Source organism: Oncorhynchus clarkii, chromosome 29 (assembly GCF_045791955.1).
Source record: "Oncorhynchus clarkii lewisi isolate Uvic-CL-2024 chromosome 29, UVic_Ocla_1.0, whole genome shotgun sequence".
In the NCBI taxonomy this organism is placed as follows: Eukaryota; Metazoa; Chordata; class Actinopteri; order Salmoniformes; family Salmonidae; genus Oncorhynchus; species Oncorhynchus clarkii.
The window spans coordinates 14,799,155-14,819,036 of NC_092175.1; the positions used below are offsets into that span (position 1 = coordinate 14,799,155).

The 19,882-nt window shown below is 45.6% G+C and overlaps 1 protein-coding gene across 1 annotated transcript in view; it reads right to left on the reverse strand.

The window, feature by feature from the left end:
* The window catches only part of LOC139387998 (netrin receptor UNC5D-like), a 337,146-nt gene that overhangs the window by 100,340 nt on the left and 216,924 nt on the right, over positions 1 to 19,882 (reverse strand). The window contains exon 2 of the mRNA XM_071134475.1: positions 216 to 422. Coding sequence (XP_070990576.1) covers positions 216 to 422 — 207 coding nt within the window. The remainder of the gene's footprint in view (positions 1 to 215; positions 423 to 19,882) is intronic.

A 19,882-nucleotide genomic window follows, 5' to 3' on the forward strand; every position in this document is an offset into this window, starting at 1 on the left:
CAAATGAATTGAGAGCCTATGGGGCGATTGGAAGTTTTGTATAATGTATGTGTGTATATGCGTGTGCGTGTAAGTACATGAGCATGTGTGTGTACATCCATAAAAGTGTGTATATCTGTGCATGCAGGTTTTTGTGAGTGCATTTGTGTGTGAGCCTGCATTAGCACGTGAGTGTGTGTCTGTGTGTTCCTATGTCACGTCAGTGTGTGTCTCACCTGTGCCCTGGTCGGTGTGTTCCTGAGACTGGTGCTGGCTCTGGTGGACCCACTCCCCATTGCACTTGAAGAAGATCTGCAGGGCGGGGCGGGCCCGGCATTTGAGCTTGATGGGGTTGCTCTTGATGATGTAGGCATCATCGGGCTCCTGCAGGAAGTGGGGGAGGGTCCCTGATGTGCCATGCTGCAGAGCATCACTCCTGGAACCTGGGGACAAAGAACATAACATTAAACAGAGTAGAGCACAGTAGAATAAAGTCGAATGACTGAATGGCCAAGCTGCAGAGCATCACTCCTGGAACCTGGGGAGACACAGGGATCGGGACAATGTTAGAGGAGAGTAAGAGTATTAAAAAACATTTTTTTTATTTTTTTTATTTAACTAGGCAGGACAGTTAAGAACAAACTCGTATTTACAATGATGGCCTACTGGGGAATTGTTGCTTAATTGCCTTGTTCAGGGGCAGAACAACAGATTTTTACCTTGTCAGCTCGGGGACTCAAACCAGAAACATTTTGGTTACTAGCCCAATGCTCTAACCACTAGGCTACCTGCCGCCTGCTGTAGAGCAGAGTAGAGTAAGGTAAAGTAGAGTAGAATATCAGTAACATTCCACAAATATCGCTAATATCCCAACATCTCAAAAGTTCACCACAGGCAACTCAATTACTTAGAAAATCTAATCCACAGATCTTAATCCACAACAAAACATCTGCAACAATGTATAAAGAATCAGGAGAGTCTGAGTGACAATGACACCCAGGCCTTCCCACATTCCCGTAGAAAACACTCCCACAATAGATGCTGCTTAACCACCTCAATATGACGACAGGCTACACTTCATTGACACTCTTTGATCTTTCAAAAGCCAAGCCCTTCACAATCCGCTCATTTCAGGGAGTGATTTGGCAACAATAATTAACTACCACATTTCTTCTGTCTGACTCACACAGTAATCAGTATGTGTGTGTGTGTGTGTGTGTGTGTGTGTGTGTGTGTGTGTGTGTGTGTGTGTCGCAGCCGGTGCTTGTTATGAAGGATGTGAAGCCTATCAGGTGTAATTACACTCAAACTAAATCCCTCAGCTTTCGTCCTGGAACCTCGCCTGTGTGTCGTCTGAGGGGGTTTAGGGAGATTTAGGGAGGTTTGTGTGCTTGTGTATGTGTGAGGGTTTTCTAAATGTGAAAACACCTGTAAGTGTGTGTGAATGTGAGAGTGTGTGTGAATATGTATAAATGTGTGAGTGTGTGTGTGTATGTATGTGTATGTGATCGAGAGGTTTGAAGAGCTGAATGTCCCCTGTGTGTATGTTTTTTTATAGGTAGCGGGGACGCATTCTCCAACTCCATCTCCAGGATTATAGTTAACCAAGTCTGTCCAGCATCTAATCCCTCTACCTCACTACAGAAGCTCTCCTGCAGGAGGAAGACTACCGATTGAAGGAGATAGATTAATAAATGTGTCTGCTATGTTCTGGCTGTGTGTTTGAGTATCTGTGTGTGCAGGGCTCGACATTAACGGTGTTCCGCTTGCCCGGGACAAGAAGAATGTACAATATCAAACAATTAGGCTACTTCTGCATGCATTGCGTTGCACACTGTCCTCCCAATCTCTGCAGAGCACATCGGAGTATAATTATTGTAGGCCTGCATTGACAGACACGAGCGGTCTTTCAATCATGCAGTCGCAAGATGCATGAGATTAAAGCGAGTCGCATCTGCACATTTATTGATATTCATTGCTAGTACCTGAAATATTTGCCCAGTTCTAGCTTATTTTTGGTCAGCAATGAAAACACTGGAAAAGTCTGCGTGTGCCAGTGGGCCATTGCCAGAGGCGAGAGCGAGAGAAGGCGAGAGCGAGAGAAGGCGAGAGCGAGAGAAGGCGAGAGCGAGAGAAGGCGAGAGCGAGAGAAGGCGAGAGCGAGAGAAGGCGAGAGCGAGAGAAGTCCTTTCCATGTCCAATATCCTAAAATAACTTTCCACCGGTACTCGCGTAAAACCTCAATTGGCCGACACGCAGTTGACACGGGTACACAGTGGATGAAACCAATGCTGCCTCCTCCGAATGTAAAACCTCTCTAGCGCTCCAAATTGGCTAGGATTCTCCTCTACTCAATAGTTCAAAGTTAAATAAAGGTTCAATAAAAAATCTATTAAAAAAAATACCAGCTATGTAAAGTAAACAAATATCATTAGAATAGCCTAATTGACCAGTTACTCCTATGCTGTCAATATCTCCACTGAACACTGGATATTTTTACCTTACAAACATACTGAACAAAAATATAAATATAACCATTTCATTTTACTGAGTCACATTTCATATAAGGAAATCAGTCAATTGAAATAGCGAAATTAGGCCGTTATCTATGGATTTCACATGACTGGGAATACAGATATGCATCTGTAAATCACAGATACCTTAAAAAAAAATGTAAGGGCGTGGATCAGAAAATCAGTCCGTATCTGGTGTGACCACCATTTGCCTCATGCAGCACGACACATCTCCTTTGCATAGTGTTGATCCGGGTGTTGATTGTGGCCTGTGGAATGTTGTCCCACTCCTTTTCCATGGCTGTGTGAAGTTGCTGAATATTGGCGGGAACTGGAACATGCTGTCATACAAGTCAATCCAGAGCATCCCGCACATGCTCAATGGGTGATATGTCTGGTGAGTATTCAGGCCATGGAAGAAGTAGGAGATTTTCAGCTTCCCAGATTTGTGTTCAGATTCTTGAGACATGGGGCCTTGCACTATTATGCTGAAACATGAGGTGATGGTGGCGGATGAATGGCACGAGCAACGGGCCTCAGGATCTCATCACAGTATCTCTGTGCATTCAAATTTCGCAATTGCGTTCGTTGTCCGTAGCTTGTGCCTGCCCATACCACAACACCACCTCCACCATGGGGCACTCTGTTCACAACGTTGACATCAGCAACCCGCTCGCCCACACGACGCCATACACAAGGTCTGCGGTTTGAGGCCGGCTGGACGTACTGCCAAATTCCCTAAAATTATGTTGGAGTTGGCTTATGGTAGAGAAATTAACATTCAATTCTCTGGCAACAGCTCTCGTGGACATTCCTGCAGTCAGCATGCCAATTGCGCGCTCCGTCAATTGTGTTGTGTGACAATACTGCACATTTAAGTGCACCTGTGTAATGGTTATGCTGTTTAATCAGCTTCTTGATATGCCACACCTGTCAGGTGGATGGATTATCTTGGAAAGGAGAAATTCTCACTAATAGGGATGTAAACAAATGTGTGCACAAAACATGAGAGAAATAAGCTGTTTGTGCGTATGGACTTTTTTTTTCAGCTCATGAAACATGGGACCAACACTTTACATGTTGCGTTTATATTTTTGTTCAGTGTAGATAAACATCTTAGTTAGCTACCTCGCCCACCTTAACAATTTGATCCCTGGTTCATTGAATGAGGGAATTATTTTAAAAGACAAAAAGTATTTGGTTGTAATTGTAATGTTGCATGGTGGCCAACCATCCTCCAAGAGAGTCCAGGAGTGCAACTGATGTGCAGGCTTTTGCTCCAGCCCTGCTCAAACACACCACACTGTAAAAAAAATCAGCTGCCCAACAGGGCCTTGATAAACTAAATCTGGTGCGTTTGAGCAGGGTTGGATCAAAAGCCTGCTTGCATCATACAACATACTTTTCAAGTGACTTGAACTTTCGGACAAGTAAAATATCAGTCCAACTAAAAAAGTTAATGTCAAGCCCTGGTGTGTGTGTATAATTGATTTTCTAACGTGTGTGTGTATGTGTGTATGTGTGTGTGTGTGTGTGTGTGTTTGATATTCTGACTGTGTCTGTGTGTGCGATTTCTGGCTGTGAAAATTACAGCTCTCACTGGCAGCTACCTTTCTCCTACCCACACCACTCCGCTCTCTCTCTCTGGTTCGTGGAACTGAACAAAAGAGACATCCTTTTCATTTAGAAATGACTAGAATGACTAGCCCCTGGGCTAGCTATCTCTTCTAGCCTGGAGCACTCCAATTTGTTGGTGCGTGGAGAGGTGACATGCATTAATTGTGTTTGGATAGCGACAAAACCTTACAACGCCAGCACACACCCACACACTGACAGAGAGACATACACACACATACTGTAGGGCTGTGGCGGTCATGACATTTTGTCAGCCGGTTATTGTCATGCAAAAGACTGCCGGTCTCATGGTAATTGACCATTAACAAACATAATCCCTTGCAGAATCTCTAGGCCTCCACTCATACAAGCCGCTGATGTGCGCCTTTGGAACATCTACATTTAAAAAAGTTGAATAAATAAATGTAATATACACCATCACAGTAAAACTATTATTTATTTGTACCGTATGTTAGCCTATCTGGCTATGCTCCATGCCATAGGCTCCAGGCTTGATCATTTAGCAGCACCAAATACGCTTTTAAGTCCCGTGCCATTATTTGTTATATTCTTTTAATTGAACTGAATAAATAGAAAGGATATTTTTTCCATTCCGGAGCAAGTGCGTATATGAAGTGAGCAGGAAAGTGATCATTTGAAACAGGTCCTATATGCTTGATTTAGAGTTATTTGTCATCTTTAGTCTCGAGAAAGTAAAGGAGAAAGAGGAGGAGATGGAAACGCACAGTGGGGAGAGATTATGTAGCTAAAGGTAATGTGTCAGCCTATTAATTATTAAAATATTTAAAAAGTCCCTATTTCTACGATATTCTAAATCAAATACAAATTCACTATAATTGTAGGCTAACTCTGTAAGCCGCCCTGCACAATCAATTAACCAAAAGCAACGCCTAGGCCTATACCTTCTCTCCGAGACTCATGGATAGAAAGTTTGGTGTGTAGCATAAGGTTACCAGTCCATCCATTGTGCGTAATAATACAGTCCACACTCAAAGGCGATTAATAGAATTTGTTTATTTTTGGAGTATAGGCTAGACCAATTATGTACCAAAGATATCTTCAATGAGTTTTCTTGTAGGTTTTTCTGCCATGCATAATATGCGGTAGGCTATGTATTGTACAACGGCACGATCATTATATTAATTACGTTTTTTGGGGGGGGCTTGGGCTCATATTGTACATATATGCCTATGCTTTTGCATAAGTTCCATTATGTGTATGGGTGTTTTGAATTAGTCATCACCTTACACCATACCCAAACCGGATGCCATCGTGCGCAAATTAATTTTGTCCCCCCACACCAAACGCGATCACGACACGCAGCTTGAAATATCAAAACAAACTCTGAACCAATTATATTAATTTGGGGACAGGTCAAAAAGCATTAAACATTTATGGCAAGTTAGCTAGCTAGCTTTGCTGTTGCTAGCTAATTTGTCCTGAGATCTAAACGTTGAGTTGTCATTTTAAGGTCCTCTACTCCGACAATTAATCCACACATAAAACGGTCAACCAAATCGTTTCTAGTCATCTCTCCTCCATCCCGTCTTTTTCTTCTTTGGACTTTATTGTAACGGTTTTCTTTATGAGAAGGAGAGTCGGACCAAAATGCGGCGTGTAGATTGCGATCCATGTTTATTGACTATAGCAACACGAATCTAAATACAAATAGTGCAAATGCCCACCCAGTTCACGTCCTGACCAACACTAAAACAAGGAAAACACACACGAACGATGGTCAGAACGTGACAGTACCCCCCCTCCAAGGTGCGGACTCCGGACGCACAACTTAAACCTATGGGGGAGGGTGTGGGTGGGCATCTGTCCGCGGTGGCGGCTCTGGCGCTGGACGTGGACCCCACTCCATAACAGTTTTAGTCCACCTCCTTAGCGTCCCTAGATAGGTTACCCTCCTTAAAGACCGCTCGGGACAGAGGGGCAGCTCGGGACAGAGGTAGCTCGGGACTGATGGGTAGCTCAGCACTGAGAGGAAGCTCAGCACTGAGAGGAAGCTCAGCACTGAGAGGAAGCTCAGGCAGGTGGTTGGATCCGGCAGATCCTGGCTGGCTGGCGGTTCCGGAAGAGTCTGGTCGACTGGCGGATCTGGAAGAGTCTGGTCGACTGGCGGATCTGGAAGAGTCTGGTCGACTGGCAGATCTGAAAGAGTCTGGTCGACTGGCAGATCTGGAAGAGTCTGGTCGACTGGCAGATCTGGAAGAGTCTGGTCGACTGGCAGATCTGGAAGAGTCTGGTCGACTGGCAGATCTGGAAGAGTCTGGTCGACTGGCAGATCTGAAAGAGTCTGGTCGACTGGCAGATCTGGAAGAGTCTTGTCGACTGGCAGATCTGGAAGAGTCTGGTCGACTGGCAGATCTGGAAGAGTCTGGTCGACTGGCAGATCTGGAAGAGTCTGGTCGACTGGCAGATCTGGAAGAGTCTGGTCGACTGGCAGATCTGGAAGAGTCTGGTCGACTGGCAGATCTGGAAGAGTCTGGTCGACTGGCAGATCTGGAAGAGTCTGGTCGACTGGCTGCTCTGGCTGCTCCATGCTGACTGGCTGCTCCATGATGACTGGCAGCTCTGGCTGCTCCATGCTGACTGGCTGCTCCATGCTGACTGGCAGCTCTGGCTGCTCCATGCTGACTGGCTGCTCTGGCTGCTCCATGCTGACTGGCTGCTCCATGCTGACTGGCGGCCCTGGCTGCTCCATGCTGACTGGCGGCCCTGGCTGCTCCATGCTGACTGGCGGCCCTGGCTGCTCCATGCTGACTGGCGGCCCTGGCAGCTCCTTGCAGACTGGCAGCTCTGGCTGCTCCTTGCAGACTGGCAGCTCTGGCTGCTCCTTGCAGACTGGCAGCTCTGGCGGCTCCTTGCAGACTGGCAGCTTTGGCGGCATCCTGCAGAAAGGCAGCTCTGGCGGCTCCTTGCAGACTGGCAGCTCCTTGCAGACTGGCAGCTCTATGCAGACTGGCAGCTCCTTGCAGACTGGCAGCTCCTTGCAGACTGGCAGCTCCTTGCAGACTGGCAGCTCCTTGCAGACTGGCAGCTCTATGCAGACTGGCAGTTCTGAACAGGCGGGAGACTCCGGCAGCGCTGTAGAGAAGGAAGGCTCTAACAGCGCTAAACAGGCGGGAGACTCCGACAGCGCTGGAGAGGAGGAAGGCTCTGGCAGCGCTGGACAGGCGAGGCGCACTGTAGGCCTGATGCGTGGTGCTGGCACTGGTGGTACTGGGCCGAGGACACGCACAGGAAGCCTGGTGCGGGGAGCTGCTACCGGAGGGCTGGGGTGTGGAGGTGGTACTGGGTAGACCGGACCGTGCAGGCGCACTGGAGCTCTTGAGCACCGAGCCTGCCCAACCTTACCTGGTTGAATGCTCACGGTCGCCCTGCCAGTGCGGCGAGGTGGAATAGCCCGCACTGGGCTATGCAGGCGAACCGGAGACACCGAGCGCAAGGCTGGTGCCATGTAAGCCGGCCCAAGGAGACGCACTGGGGACCAGCTGCGTAGAGCCGGCTTCATGGCATTAGGCTCGACGCTCAATCTAGCCCGGCCGACACGCGGAGCTGGAATATACCGCACCGGGCTATGCACCCGCACTGGAGACACCGTGCGCACCACTGCATAACACGGTGCCTGTCCGGTCTCTCTAGCCCCCCGGTAAGCACAGGGAGTTTGCCCAGGTCTCCTACCTGGCGTAGCCATACTCCCTGTTAGCCCCCCCCCAAGAAATTTTTGGGGCTGCCTCTCGGGCTTCCTTGCCAGCCTTGTTCCCTCATATCGCCGGCTCCTTTCTCCGGCTGCCTCTGCTCTCCTAAGTGCCTCCACCTGTTCCCATGGGAGGCGATCTCTTCCAGCTAGTATCTCCTCCCAAGTGTAACAGCCCTTGCCATCCAAAACGTCCTCCCATGTCCATTCCTCTTTACGCTGCTGTTGCTGCCTGTTGACACGCTGCTTGGTCCGTTGGTGGTGGGTGATTCTGTAACGGTTTTCTTTATGAGAAGGAGAGTCGGACCAAAATGCGGCGTGTAGATTGCGATCCATGTTTATTGACTATAGCAACACGAATCTAAATACAAACAGTGCAAAATAATAAACGTAATGAAAACCGAAACAGCCTAAACTGGTGCAAACTAACACTAAGGACAATCACCCACAAACACACAGTGAAACCCAGGCTACCTAAATATGGTTCCCAATCAGAGACAATGACTAACACCTGCCTCTGATTGAGAACCATATCAGGCCAGACATAGAAATAGACAAACAAGACATCCAACATAGAATGCCCACCCAGTTCACGTCCTGACCAACACTAAAACAAGGAAAACACACACGAACGATGGTCAGAACGTGACATTTATATGGCGATTGGCATTTAACTTTTAAAACAAGGTGTATTACCACAGCTGACCGACCAACCTCAGTTCATCTTTCAATCACCCACGTGGTTATAAACAATTAGAAGATGGCACGTGGGCATATGCTTCTATAAACCAATGAGGAGATGGGAGAAGCAGGACTTGCACAGCGTCACAAATACAACCTGACTTCTATGTTAGCGCTTGGCAACGCAGACACTCGTTGGCGCGCGTGAGCAGTGCAAGTGCAATGACTGAATAACATGTACGTGTACATTTATTTTGTGGTCAGCATGTTAGAAAGCTCTGTCCATTTCAATGTGCTAGGCTTTGATACAACATCCAAAAGGACCATGTTTTCCACTCAGGTTCAACCTGTTACTGAACTCCTTTCTTCATGTTGATCAATCACAGTGAGGTGAGTTATAAAATCACGATACTGTTTTGATGATAAGTGTTTGATGTGATTCTCGATAAGTGGTTAGAGGGACAATAGAGCCCTGAGTACCAGGCTATTAGGACCTGATGATAGTTAGCAAGTTGGGTACAACCAAAGCATCTCCAGAGTGCATCAAAGGAGATTACCATGACTCAATAGTCATGTGGAATTTTACTGCGGTCATGACTCATGACTGCCGGTGTGGATGCGCACATGGAAGCGCACACGCACGCACACACACACGTTTGTTTTACTATCCTTGTGGGGACAAATCATTTATTCCTATTCAAAATCCTATTTTCCTTTAACCCCTACACCTATTCCTTAACCTATACCTAAGCTTAACCCTAACTCCTAACCCTAATTCTAACCCTAACTCTTACCCTAACCCTAATTCTTACCCTAAGCCTAACCACTAAGCCTAAAATAGCCCTTTTCCTTGTGGGGACCGGCAAAAAGTCACATATTGTACTTGTTTTACTATCCTTGTGAGGACTTCTGTTTTTTTAATAGACCTCAGGACTCAGTAATCAGATGTGGATAAACAACCAACCATAACAACCATAAACAACCAGCTGCTATTCTCCTGTCATTTGATAGCTAGAACATCACCTAGTAAAAAGAAGTCATCTGATTATATGTCTGTGGTTAGGGCCAGCGTCTGATAGTGTCTGTTAGAGGGAGAGGTGGCAAGGCTTTAGCCCTTTGACTGCTGATGTCATGGCTCTCCAGTCTGCCGTACTGACAGCCATTAACAAGGGTCATCCGAATCAAATCCAAATCAAATCAAATCAAATTTTATTTGTCACATACACATGGTTAGCAGTTGTTAATGCGAGTGTAGCGAAATGCTTGTGCTGAATCATGTGGTAAGTGTGTGTGTGTGCGTCTGTGAATCATGTGGTCAGTATGTATGTGTGTGTCATCCGAATCATGTGGTCAGTGTATGTGTGTGTGTGTGTGTGTGTCTGTGAATCATATGGTCAGTGTGTATTTGTGTCTGTGTTTGTGTGAGACCAGAGGGCTGAGAGAGCCAACACACACTCACACTCAATCCACTCCGCCGCTGTCAGGGGATACTGCCACGCCCGTCTCGCTACGCAGCGTTTCCACGGTGATCTATGACCGAAGGGCCACCCCGGCAAAAACGCAAAGGGGCCACAGATACATCACACACAGCGTGAGAGGAAAACAAGATGTCACTGCCATGGGTGTGAGTGATGGCTCTATCACACACACAAACATTCTGGAGCAGACACAATCTGCTGATGCAGTGCGCGTGTCACAGCAACAACCCGGAAGGACCTACACAAAGAATGGTCTATCAGAGAACAGCATGGATTGCCCAAATAAAGGTGACCAAGCAGAATAAACTACATAACACCATAAACCAATATATTATATCAGATACACAGAGAATGTTGTTTCTCACGGTCTGAAAGTCTTTAGGTGACTTTTGGCAAACTCCAAGTGGGGCTGTTATGTGCCTTTTACTGAGGAGAGGCTTCTGTCTGGCTACTCTATCATAAAGGCCTGACTGGTAGAGTGTAGCTGAGATGGTTGTCGTTCTGAAAGGTTCTCCCATCTCCACAGATGAACTCTGGAGCTCTGTCAGAGTGAGCATTGGATTCTTGGTCACCTCCCTGACCAAGGCCCTTCTTCCCCGATTACTTTGGTACCCTTCCCCAGATCTGTGCTTCTACACAATCCTGTCTCGGAGCTCTACAGACAATTCCTTCGACCTCATGGCTTGGTTTTTGCTCTGACATGCACTGTGAACTGTGGGACCTTATACAGACAGGTGTGTGTCTTTCCAAATCATGTCCAATGAATTGAATTTACCACAGGTGGACTCCAATCAAGTTGTAGAAACATCTCAAGGATGATCAATGGAAACAGGATGCATTTGAGCTCAATTTCGAGTCTCATATAAAAGGGTCTGAAAACTTAAGGTATTTCTGAAAATGTGGAAAAAGTCAAGGGGCCTTAATATTCTCTGAATGCACGGTACATGGGGTTAATGAACATTTTAAAGGAGAGAAAAAAGTATCGATGGAGGGAGTCCTGATCTGACTGAGTTATTTTGGGAGTCATAGACAGGCTGTTCACACAGAAAGAGCCGACTGCAGACACAGAAAACAGGCTCTCTGTTTGTGTGTGTGTGTGTGTGTGTGTGTGTGTTTGTGTGTTAGTGGTGCGCGGGTTGACTCACAACCTGCAGTCCCCACAGTTAAATCCTCGGGCGGGTTTAGGGTCATGAAATATTGCGTGGATGAAGGGCGGGTAGGTGTCAAAAATCCATATATGTTGCCTATAATTCTTGTGCAATTCATATCTATAGGCTACATTGTGGTTTTACTTTCATTCTTTTTTTATCTGGCATTAGTGCATAAGCCTAAGCTTTAGGGCCTAATTTTACACACGATAAATACATGCCAATCGGCCAAAAAAAATTTGAACTTGGGCAGAAAAAGTTTACATTGAATTCAATAAGAGAAAAGCAGCAAAATGGAGAGTTGAAAATAAAGAGAAGGGAGGGCCAGAACAGCTGGCCTAATATGTGGGAAAGATTTGGTGAAGTGGTAAAAGTGGACGATAGCAGTTCTATTTGTAATGATTGTGAGGCGCTGTAACATTTTGACAGCCACAAGACGGGGACTTTAAATATGTCAAGGAAACTGTACTGTTTAGACGGGTTAAACGGAATATTAACTCAAATCTGGACACTGACTGTGGGTCTATAACCTCTCACATAGCCTAATATATAAGTCCTGCAGAATTTTAAAATATATTTCTTTTTTTTTTTTCTCCCCAATTTCATGGTCTCCAATTGGTAGTTTGTCTCATCGCTGCAACTCCCGTACGGACTCGAGAGAGAGGCAAAGGTCGAGAGCCGTGCGTCCTCCGAAACACAACTTAACCAAGCCGCCCTGCTTCTTGACACAATGCCCACTTAAACGGGAAGCCAGCCGCACCAATGTGTCGGAGGAAACACTGTACAACTGGCGACCGTGTCAGCGTGCACTGTGCCCGGCCCGTCACAGGAGCCGCTTGTGCGCGATTGGACAAGGACATCCCTGCCGGCCAAACACTCCCCTAACCCGGACAACACTGGGCCAATTGTGCACCGCCCCATGGTTCTCCCGGTCGCGGCCGGCTGCGACAGAGCCTGGACTCGAACCCAGAATCTCTAGTGACACAGCTAGCACTGCAATGCAGTGCCTTTGTCCACTGCACCACTCAGGAGGCCCACATGTACATTTTGACTCAGGAACAAGAGTGGAGAGAGAAAAAGAGAGTGAGAGAGCGAAAGAGAAAGACAGTGAGTGAGGAAACTAAGTGAGTAAGTGAGGGAGACAGACTGAGAAAGTGAGCGAGAGAATGAGAGGGAGAAGGGAGAGAGTGAGATGGATATAGAGAGGAAAAGATAGTAAAACAAAGGAGGGAAAGAGGAGTGGGAGGGGAAAGAGGGAGAGAAAGCGAGAAAGAGATAGAACATGGCATATAGCATGATAAAAATGTAATTTTCAGGGTCATTGTTTCAGAAGACAAACTCAACTATCCTTTAATTACCTTCACAGAGACATGTACGGCTGAATTACTCCACTCTCTCTTCCTAACCACTAACTGGGCCTGAGTACAACCAGAGCTTGAAAAAATTGATGAAATGGATGAGATGGAACAGAAAAAAAAATACTAAATTTCCTCTTGCTCGAGCCAATCAGATAGCATATCATTACGCTTTGCACAACATACAGTATTAATGCCGCCGGGAGCCGGCTGCTTAGTCATAAATTAACAAACACATTTTCTAATGAATTCTTTGTTTGCTAATTAAGTAGGAAAGCGGAATAATAATCTGTTAATTACTAACACATGACCGTGTTGGCATTTGAGAACAGGGTTGAGGCATAAGGCACAGAAAGCCCATTAACTTTCTCTGTGTCTCTTCCTCGTCTCATCTTACGGACAAGAACACATCACACCATTTTTTACTTCCTGTCAAATCTGCCTTTATCTGTGCACACAGCTACTAACACAGGCCATGTGTCTCTGTAAACACATAGAGAAACACAGCTTGTCAATTGTCAACAAGGCATCAATTATTTCACCCGATGGGGGAAATACATACTGTCCACACATATGCGCACGCACAGACGCACGCATACACACGGACACACATGCGGGCTGCATTGGGAGCAGGAGGCCAGTTCTCTGGTGGATGATTGACAGGTAGGGCAGTGTATTCCATCAGGAAGGAGTGGAGGAGGAGGAGGACTGGAAGAGAGGAGGGGAGTAGGAGATGAGATTCCTGGATCCATCTCCGACTGGGGGATTTTCAGAAACACAATGGAAGATGGAGAGGGCGCCATGGAGTCGTGATTGCCATCAAAGTCCTGCAGAGGCACTGGCTGGGGCAGCGTATTGCCTACAATACTATTTCCACAACAATTTCCAAACACATCAACACAGATGATGTAGTGCCCGAGGTGTGCTGCTGTGGTACGTGACAGGCTACAGAGCAGCAACAGAGCACACACTGAAACACACAGCTGGGAAACAATGCAGATGTTTGCTGCGAACTGCTACGGAAGAGGATTCAGTATGTCCTCAGGTTAAATCAAGGGTGTAAAATATGGATTGTCCAACACCTCACAATTCTAGTTCAGAATGTAGATATGGCCTGAGTTCTAGATCAGAAAGTATGGCCTGTATTCTAAATCAGAATACATGCCCTGAGTTCTAGATTAGAATGCAAATATACACCAAGTGTACAAAACATTAGGAACACCTTCCTAATATTGAGTTTCACCCCCTTTTGCCCTCAGAACAGCCTCAATTCAGTGGGGCATGAACCCTACAGGGTGTCGAAAGCATTACACCGGGATGCTGGCCCATGTTGACTCCAATGCTTCCCACAGTTGTGTCAAGTTGGCTGGTAGTGGACCTCTACTCCGAATAGCATGTTCCATCTCATCCCACAGATGCTCAATTGGATTGAGATCTGGTGATTGGGCAGGCCAGTGCAGTAAGCTGAATCCACTGTAATATTAATGGAACCGTTCATGAACAATTCTAGCCTTGTGGCATGGGGCATTATCCTGCTGAAAAAAATCTATTCATAAATGGATACACTGCTGCCATGAGGGGATGCACCTGATATACTGTGGCATTCAAATGTTGTCCCGCTATTAATAAAGGGGCCCAATCCATGAAAACACACCACACACCATCACCACCATCCTGCAATGTTGACACATGGCATGATGGATGCATGTATTCATGTGGTTTTCTCCATAACCTAGTCCTCCCATCAGCGTGGAACAGCAGGATACAGGATTTATCAGACCAGGCAATGTTTTTTCAATTCTCCAGTGTCCAGTGTTTTTGTTCCTTAGCTCACTGCAACCGCAGATTCTTGTTTTTTTGCTGAAAGAAGTGGAACTCCGTAAGGTCATAAGGCTGTAAGGCTGCCATACCCCATTCATGTACAACGAGTTGTGAATTATTTTATGGGTCTTGTACTAGTAGTTCAGTTGACTAACTGTAGCCTGTCTGTTGCACTGCACAATTTGTGTCAGCCTCCTTTGTCCTCTTTCATCAACGAGCGGTTTTTGACCACTGGCCTGATATAGGCTGGATGTCCTTTAGGTGGTGGAATGTTCTTGAAACACACAGGAACATTTTGAGTGTGAAAAACACAGCACCGTTGCAGTTCTAGACACATACAAGCCGGTGTGCCTGGCATTCAAATGACAAATTGATACTTAAGTGTATTTGAAACCAAATACCAACCCTTTTCAGGGAAGTTAGGAACCAATATACACAGACAGTTAGGAAAGCTAGCTTTTTCAAACAGAAAGTTGCATCCTGTAGCACAAACTCCAAAAAGTTCTGGGACACTGTAAAGTCCATGGAGAATAAGTGCACCTCCTCCCAGCTGCCCACTGCACTGAGGCTAGGAAACACTGTCACCACTGATAAATCCGCGGAAATTGAGAATTTCAATAAGAATGTTTCTACGGTTGGCCATGCTTTCCACCTGGCTATCCCTACCCCGGTCAACTGCCCTGCACCCCCCACAGAAACTCGCCCAAGCCTCCCCCATTTCTTCTTCACCCAAACCCAGTCAGCTGATGTTCTAAAAGAGCTGCAAAATCTGGACCCTTACAAATCAGCTGGGCTAGACAATCTGGACCCTCTATTTCTAAAATTATCCGCAGAAATTGTTGCAACCACTATTACTAGCCTGTTCAACCTCTCTTTCGTATTGTCTGAGATCCCCAAAGATTGGAAAGCTGCCGCGGTCATCCCCCTCTTCAAGACCCAAACTGCTACAGACCTATATCTATCCTACCCTGCCTTTCTAAAGTCTTCGAAAGCCAAGTTAACAAACAGATCACCGACCATTTCAAATCCCACCGTACCTTCTCTGCTATGCAATCTGGTTTCCGAGCTGGTCATGGGTGCACCTCAGCCACGCTCCTAAACAATATCATAACAGCCATCGATAAGAGACAATACTGTGCAGCTGTATTCATCAACCTGGCCAAGGCTTTCGACTCTGTTAATCACCACATTCTTATCGGCAGACTCAACAGCCTTGGTTTCTCAAATGATTGCCTGGCCTGGTTCACCAACTACTTCTGAGACAGAGTTCAGTGTGTCAAATTGGAGGGCCTGTTGTCCGGACCTCTGGCAGTCTCTATGGGGGTGCCACAGGGTTCAATTCTCGGGCTGACTTTTTTCTCTGTATACATCAATGATGTCACTCTTGCTGCTGGTGATTCTCTGATCCACCTCTATGCAGACGACACCATTCTGTATACATCTGGCACTCCTTTGGACACTGTTAACTAACCTCCAGACGAGCTTCAATGCCATACAACTCTCCATCCGTGGCCTCCAACTGCTCTTAAATGCAAGTAAAACTAAATCCATGCTCTTCAACCGATCGCTGCCCACACCTGCCCGCTCGTCCATCATCACTACTCTGGACGGTTCTGACTTAGAATATGTGGACAACTACAAATACCTAGGTGTCTGGTTAGACTGTAAACTCTCCTTCCAGACTCACATTGAGCATCTCCAATCCAAAATTAAATCTAGAATCAGCTACCTATTTCGCAACAAAGCCTCCTTCACTCATGCTGCCAAACATACCCTCGTAAAACTGACTATCCTACCGATCCTTGACTTCGGCGATGTCATTTACAAAATAGCCTCCAACACTCTACTCAGCAAATTGGATGCAGTTTATCACAGTGCCATCAGTTTTGTGACCAAAGCCCCATATACTACCCACCACTGCGACCTGTATGCTCTCGTTGGCTGGCCCTTGCTTCATATTCGTCGACAAACCCACTGGCTCTCATCTATATGTCTTTGCTAGGTAAAGCACCACTTTATCTCAGCTCACTGGTCACCGTAGCAGCACCCACCTGTAGCACGCGCTCCAGCAGGTATATTTCACTGGTCACCCCCAAAGCCAATTCCCCCTTTGCCCGCCTTTCCTTCCAGTTCTCTGCTGCCAATGACTGGAACGAACTGCAAAAATCACTGAAGCTGGAGACTCATATCTCCCTCACTAACTTTAAGCACCAGCTGTCAGAGCAGCTAGCAGATCATTGCACCTGTACATAGCCCATCTGTAAATAGCCCATCCAACTACCTCATCCCCATTCTGTTATTTATTTTGCTCCTTTGCACCCCAATATCTCTACTTGCACACTCATCTTCTGCACATCTATCACTCCAGTGTTTAATTGCTATATTGTAATGATTTCGCCACTATGGCCTATCTATTGCCTTACTTCCCTCATCCTACCTCATTTGCATACACTGTATGCACTTTTTCTCTTGTATTATTGACTGTATGTTTGTTTATTCCATGTTTAACTCTGTGTTGTTGTTTGTGTCGCACTGCTTTGCTTTATCTTGGCCAGGTCGCAGTTGTAAATGAGAACTTGTTCTCAACTAGCCTACCTGGTTAAATAAAGGTGAAATAAAAAATATATGTACTTTCGTAACACGTCCAATTTCCAGAATGGTCTCTCTGGTACTTTTAATGATATGACCCATTTAATAAATATAAATTGAGGTTATAGGTCATTAACCAATCACAGCCCTCCTTTAGGATTTCACATTCAGCAAATATCCAGCAGAGGGAGTTCCCTTTGAATCAATTTACCTTTCACTGTGTTGGTCATGCTCATAAAATGTATCAGAACTTCAGAATTAGCAGAGAGCCTTTTCTGGAAATGTTATGTACTTGTATGGTATATTGTTCCAAATTATATGTCTTAAAATAAACAACAGGGCTACATTTGAGATACTCATATTTTAGGATTTCTGACAGTGTTGTTTCTTTGCTTGTATGCCATTATTGCTGGCCAGGCTAGCCTAGACTATACTTAAAGAGAGATGGCAAAGACGTGTTCTAATTGGTCTGTCTGTATTTGTCCAGCCTTGCGATTGGATTGCAGATAGAAAAGTTAAAATGTGCTTATGCATATACAGTGGGGAGAACAAGTATTTGATACACTGCCAATTTTGCAGGTTTTCCTACTTACAAAGCATATAGAGGTCTGTAATTTTTTATCATAGGTACACTTCAACTGTGAGAGACAGAATCTAAAACCAAATCCAGAAAATATGATTTTTAAGTAATTCATTTTTATTATTGCATGACATAAGTATTTGATCACCTACCAACCAGTAAGAATTCCGTCTCTCACAGACCTGTTAGTTTTTCCTTAAGAAGCCCTCCTGTTCTCCACTCATTACCTGTATTAACTGCACCTCTTTGAACTCGTTACCTGTATAAAAGACACCTGTCCACACACTCAATCAAACAGACTCTCCACAATGGCCAAGACCAGAGAGCTGTGTAAGGACATAAGGGATAAAATTGTAGACCTGCACAAGGCTGGGATGGGCTAGAGGACAATAGACAAGCACCCTCGGTCTGGGGCTCCATGCAAGATCTCACCTCTTTGGGCATCAATGATAATGAGGAAGGTGAGGGATCAGCCCAGAACTACACGGCAGGACCTGGTCAATGACCTGAAGAGAGCTGGCACCACAGTCTCAAAAAATACCATTAGTAACACACTAAGCCGTCATGGATTAAAATCCTGCAGCGCACGCAAGGTCCCCCTGCTCAAGCCAGCGCATGTCCAGGCCCTTCTGAAGTTGGACCAGCTGGATGATCCAGATGAGGAATGGGAGAAGGTCATGTGGTCTGATGAGACAAAAATAGAGCTTTTTGGTCTAAACTCCACTCGCCGTGTTTGGAGGAAGAAGAAGGATGAGTACAACCCCAAGAACACCATCCCAACCGTGAAGCATGGAGGTGGGAACATCATTCTTTGGGGATGCTTTTCTGCAAAGGGGACAGGACGACTGCACTGTATTGAGGGAAGGATGGATGGGGCCATGTATCGCAAGATCTTGGCCAACAACCTCCTTCCCTCAGTAAGAGCATTGAAGACGGGTCGTGGTTGTGTCTTCCAGCATGACAACGACCCGAAACACACAGCCAGGGCAACTAAGGAGTGGCTCCGTAAGAAGCATCTCAAGGTCCTGGAGTGGCCTAGCCAGTCTCCAGACCTGAAACCAATAGAAAATCTTTGGAGGGAGCTGAAAGTCCGTATTGCCCAGCGACAGCCCCAAAACCTGAAGGATCTGGAGAAGGTCTGTATGGAGGAGTGGGCCAAAATCCCTGCTGCAGTGTGTGCAAACCTGGTCAAGAACTACAGGAAACGTATGATCTCTGCAACTGCAAACAAAGGTTTCTGTACCAAATATTAAGTTCTGCTTTTCTGATGTATCAAATACTTACGTCATGCAATAAAATGCAAATTAATTACTTAAAAATCATACAATGTGATTTAAAAAAATATATATTTTAGATTCCGTCTCTCAAAGTTGAAGTGTACCTATGATAAAAATTACAGACCTCTACATGCTTTGTAAGTAGGAAAACCTGCAAAATCGGCAGTGTATCAAATACTTGTTCTCCACACTGTATAACTTAATTTCTTTCAATTAAAATGTAACTTCAAACATATGAAGAAACATCTAAAGATCAATTATATGTGACTAACTCATTTTTGACATATGTGAAATAGAACCTTAGAGGTTCAAAATAAATTGTTTGTGATATATTTGTAAAAAGCATGTCAAACATCCTTCCTCACAATTAAGTTTCTATGTGAGAATTGCCAGAACAATCGCCCCATCCCAAAATGGACATGTGTGTTCTCCGAAATGTCACGGGAGGTGTGTGTGTGTCCTGCATACTTCATAGAGGTTGTGTATCTTTCCATCCCAAAACTTCAGAGAGTGTGTGCATCCTTGTGTGTATGTGTATATATGTGTGCATCTTCAGAGGGTTTGTGTATCCACCTAGGTGACAGCATGCCAGCCTCATCCAGCCTCAGCTTGACAGGTAGGGAGATAGTGCTTCCCTCAGCTCTTCTCGCAATCAAAGTGTAAGAAGCGGCAAAGTAAAAGTGGGTTACCTGGATGTCAAACTGACAAAGAGCCTCCCATCTCCATCCCATCAGCCCCGACTCCTGAAGCTCCCCTCTCATAGACTCACATTAACATCCTGCCGAACAATGCACCTAAATAAATCCCTCAAACCACCCTCATTTGCATCCATCTCTCGCATCCAATATGTCAGGAAATTCACAGGGATCTCAGAGGAGCTTTTTTCCTAACTCATAGATGGGGAAAATGGGGAGTTGGAGAAGTGAGTGAGTAAATTCAACTTTTTGCTTTCGGTGCTTATTTGGGGATGGTTGTGTGTAATATGCTGTCGGCTGGTGGGTGTAAAGCGCTTATCAGAGTCCAAAAGCGTGTAAGGGTACGCACATCAGTTTTTGAGAATATTGGATCATTGGCTTTCATACTTTTTAGATTCTCAGCCAGGCTCCAGAAATGTCTCCAT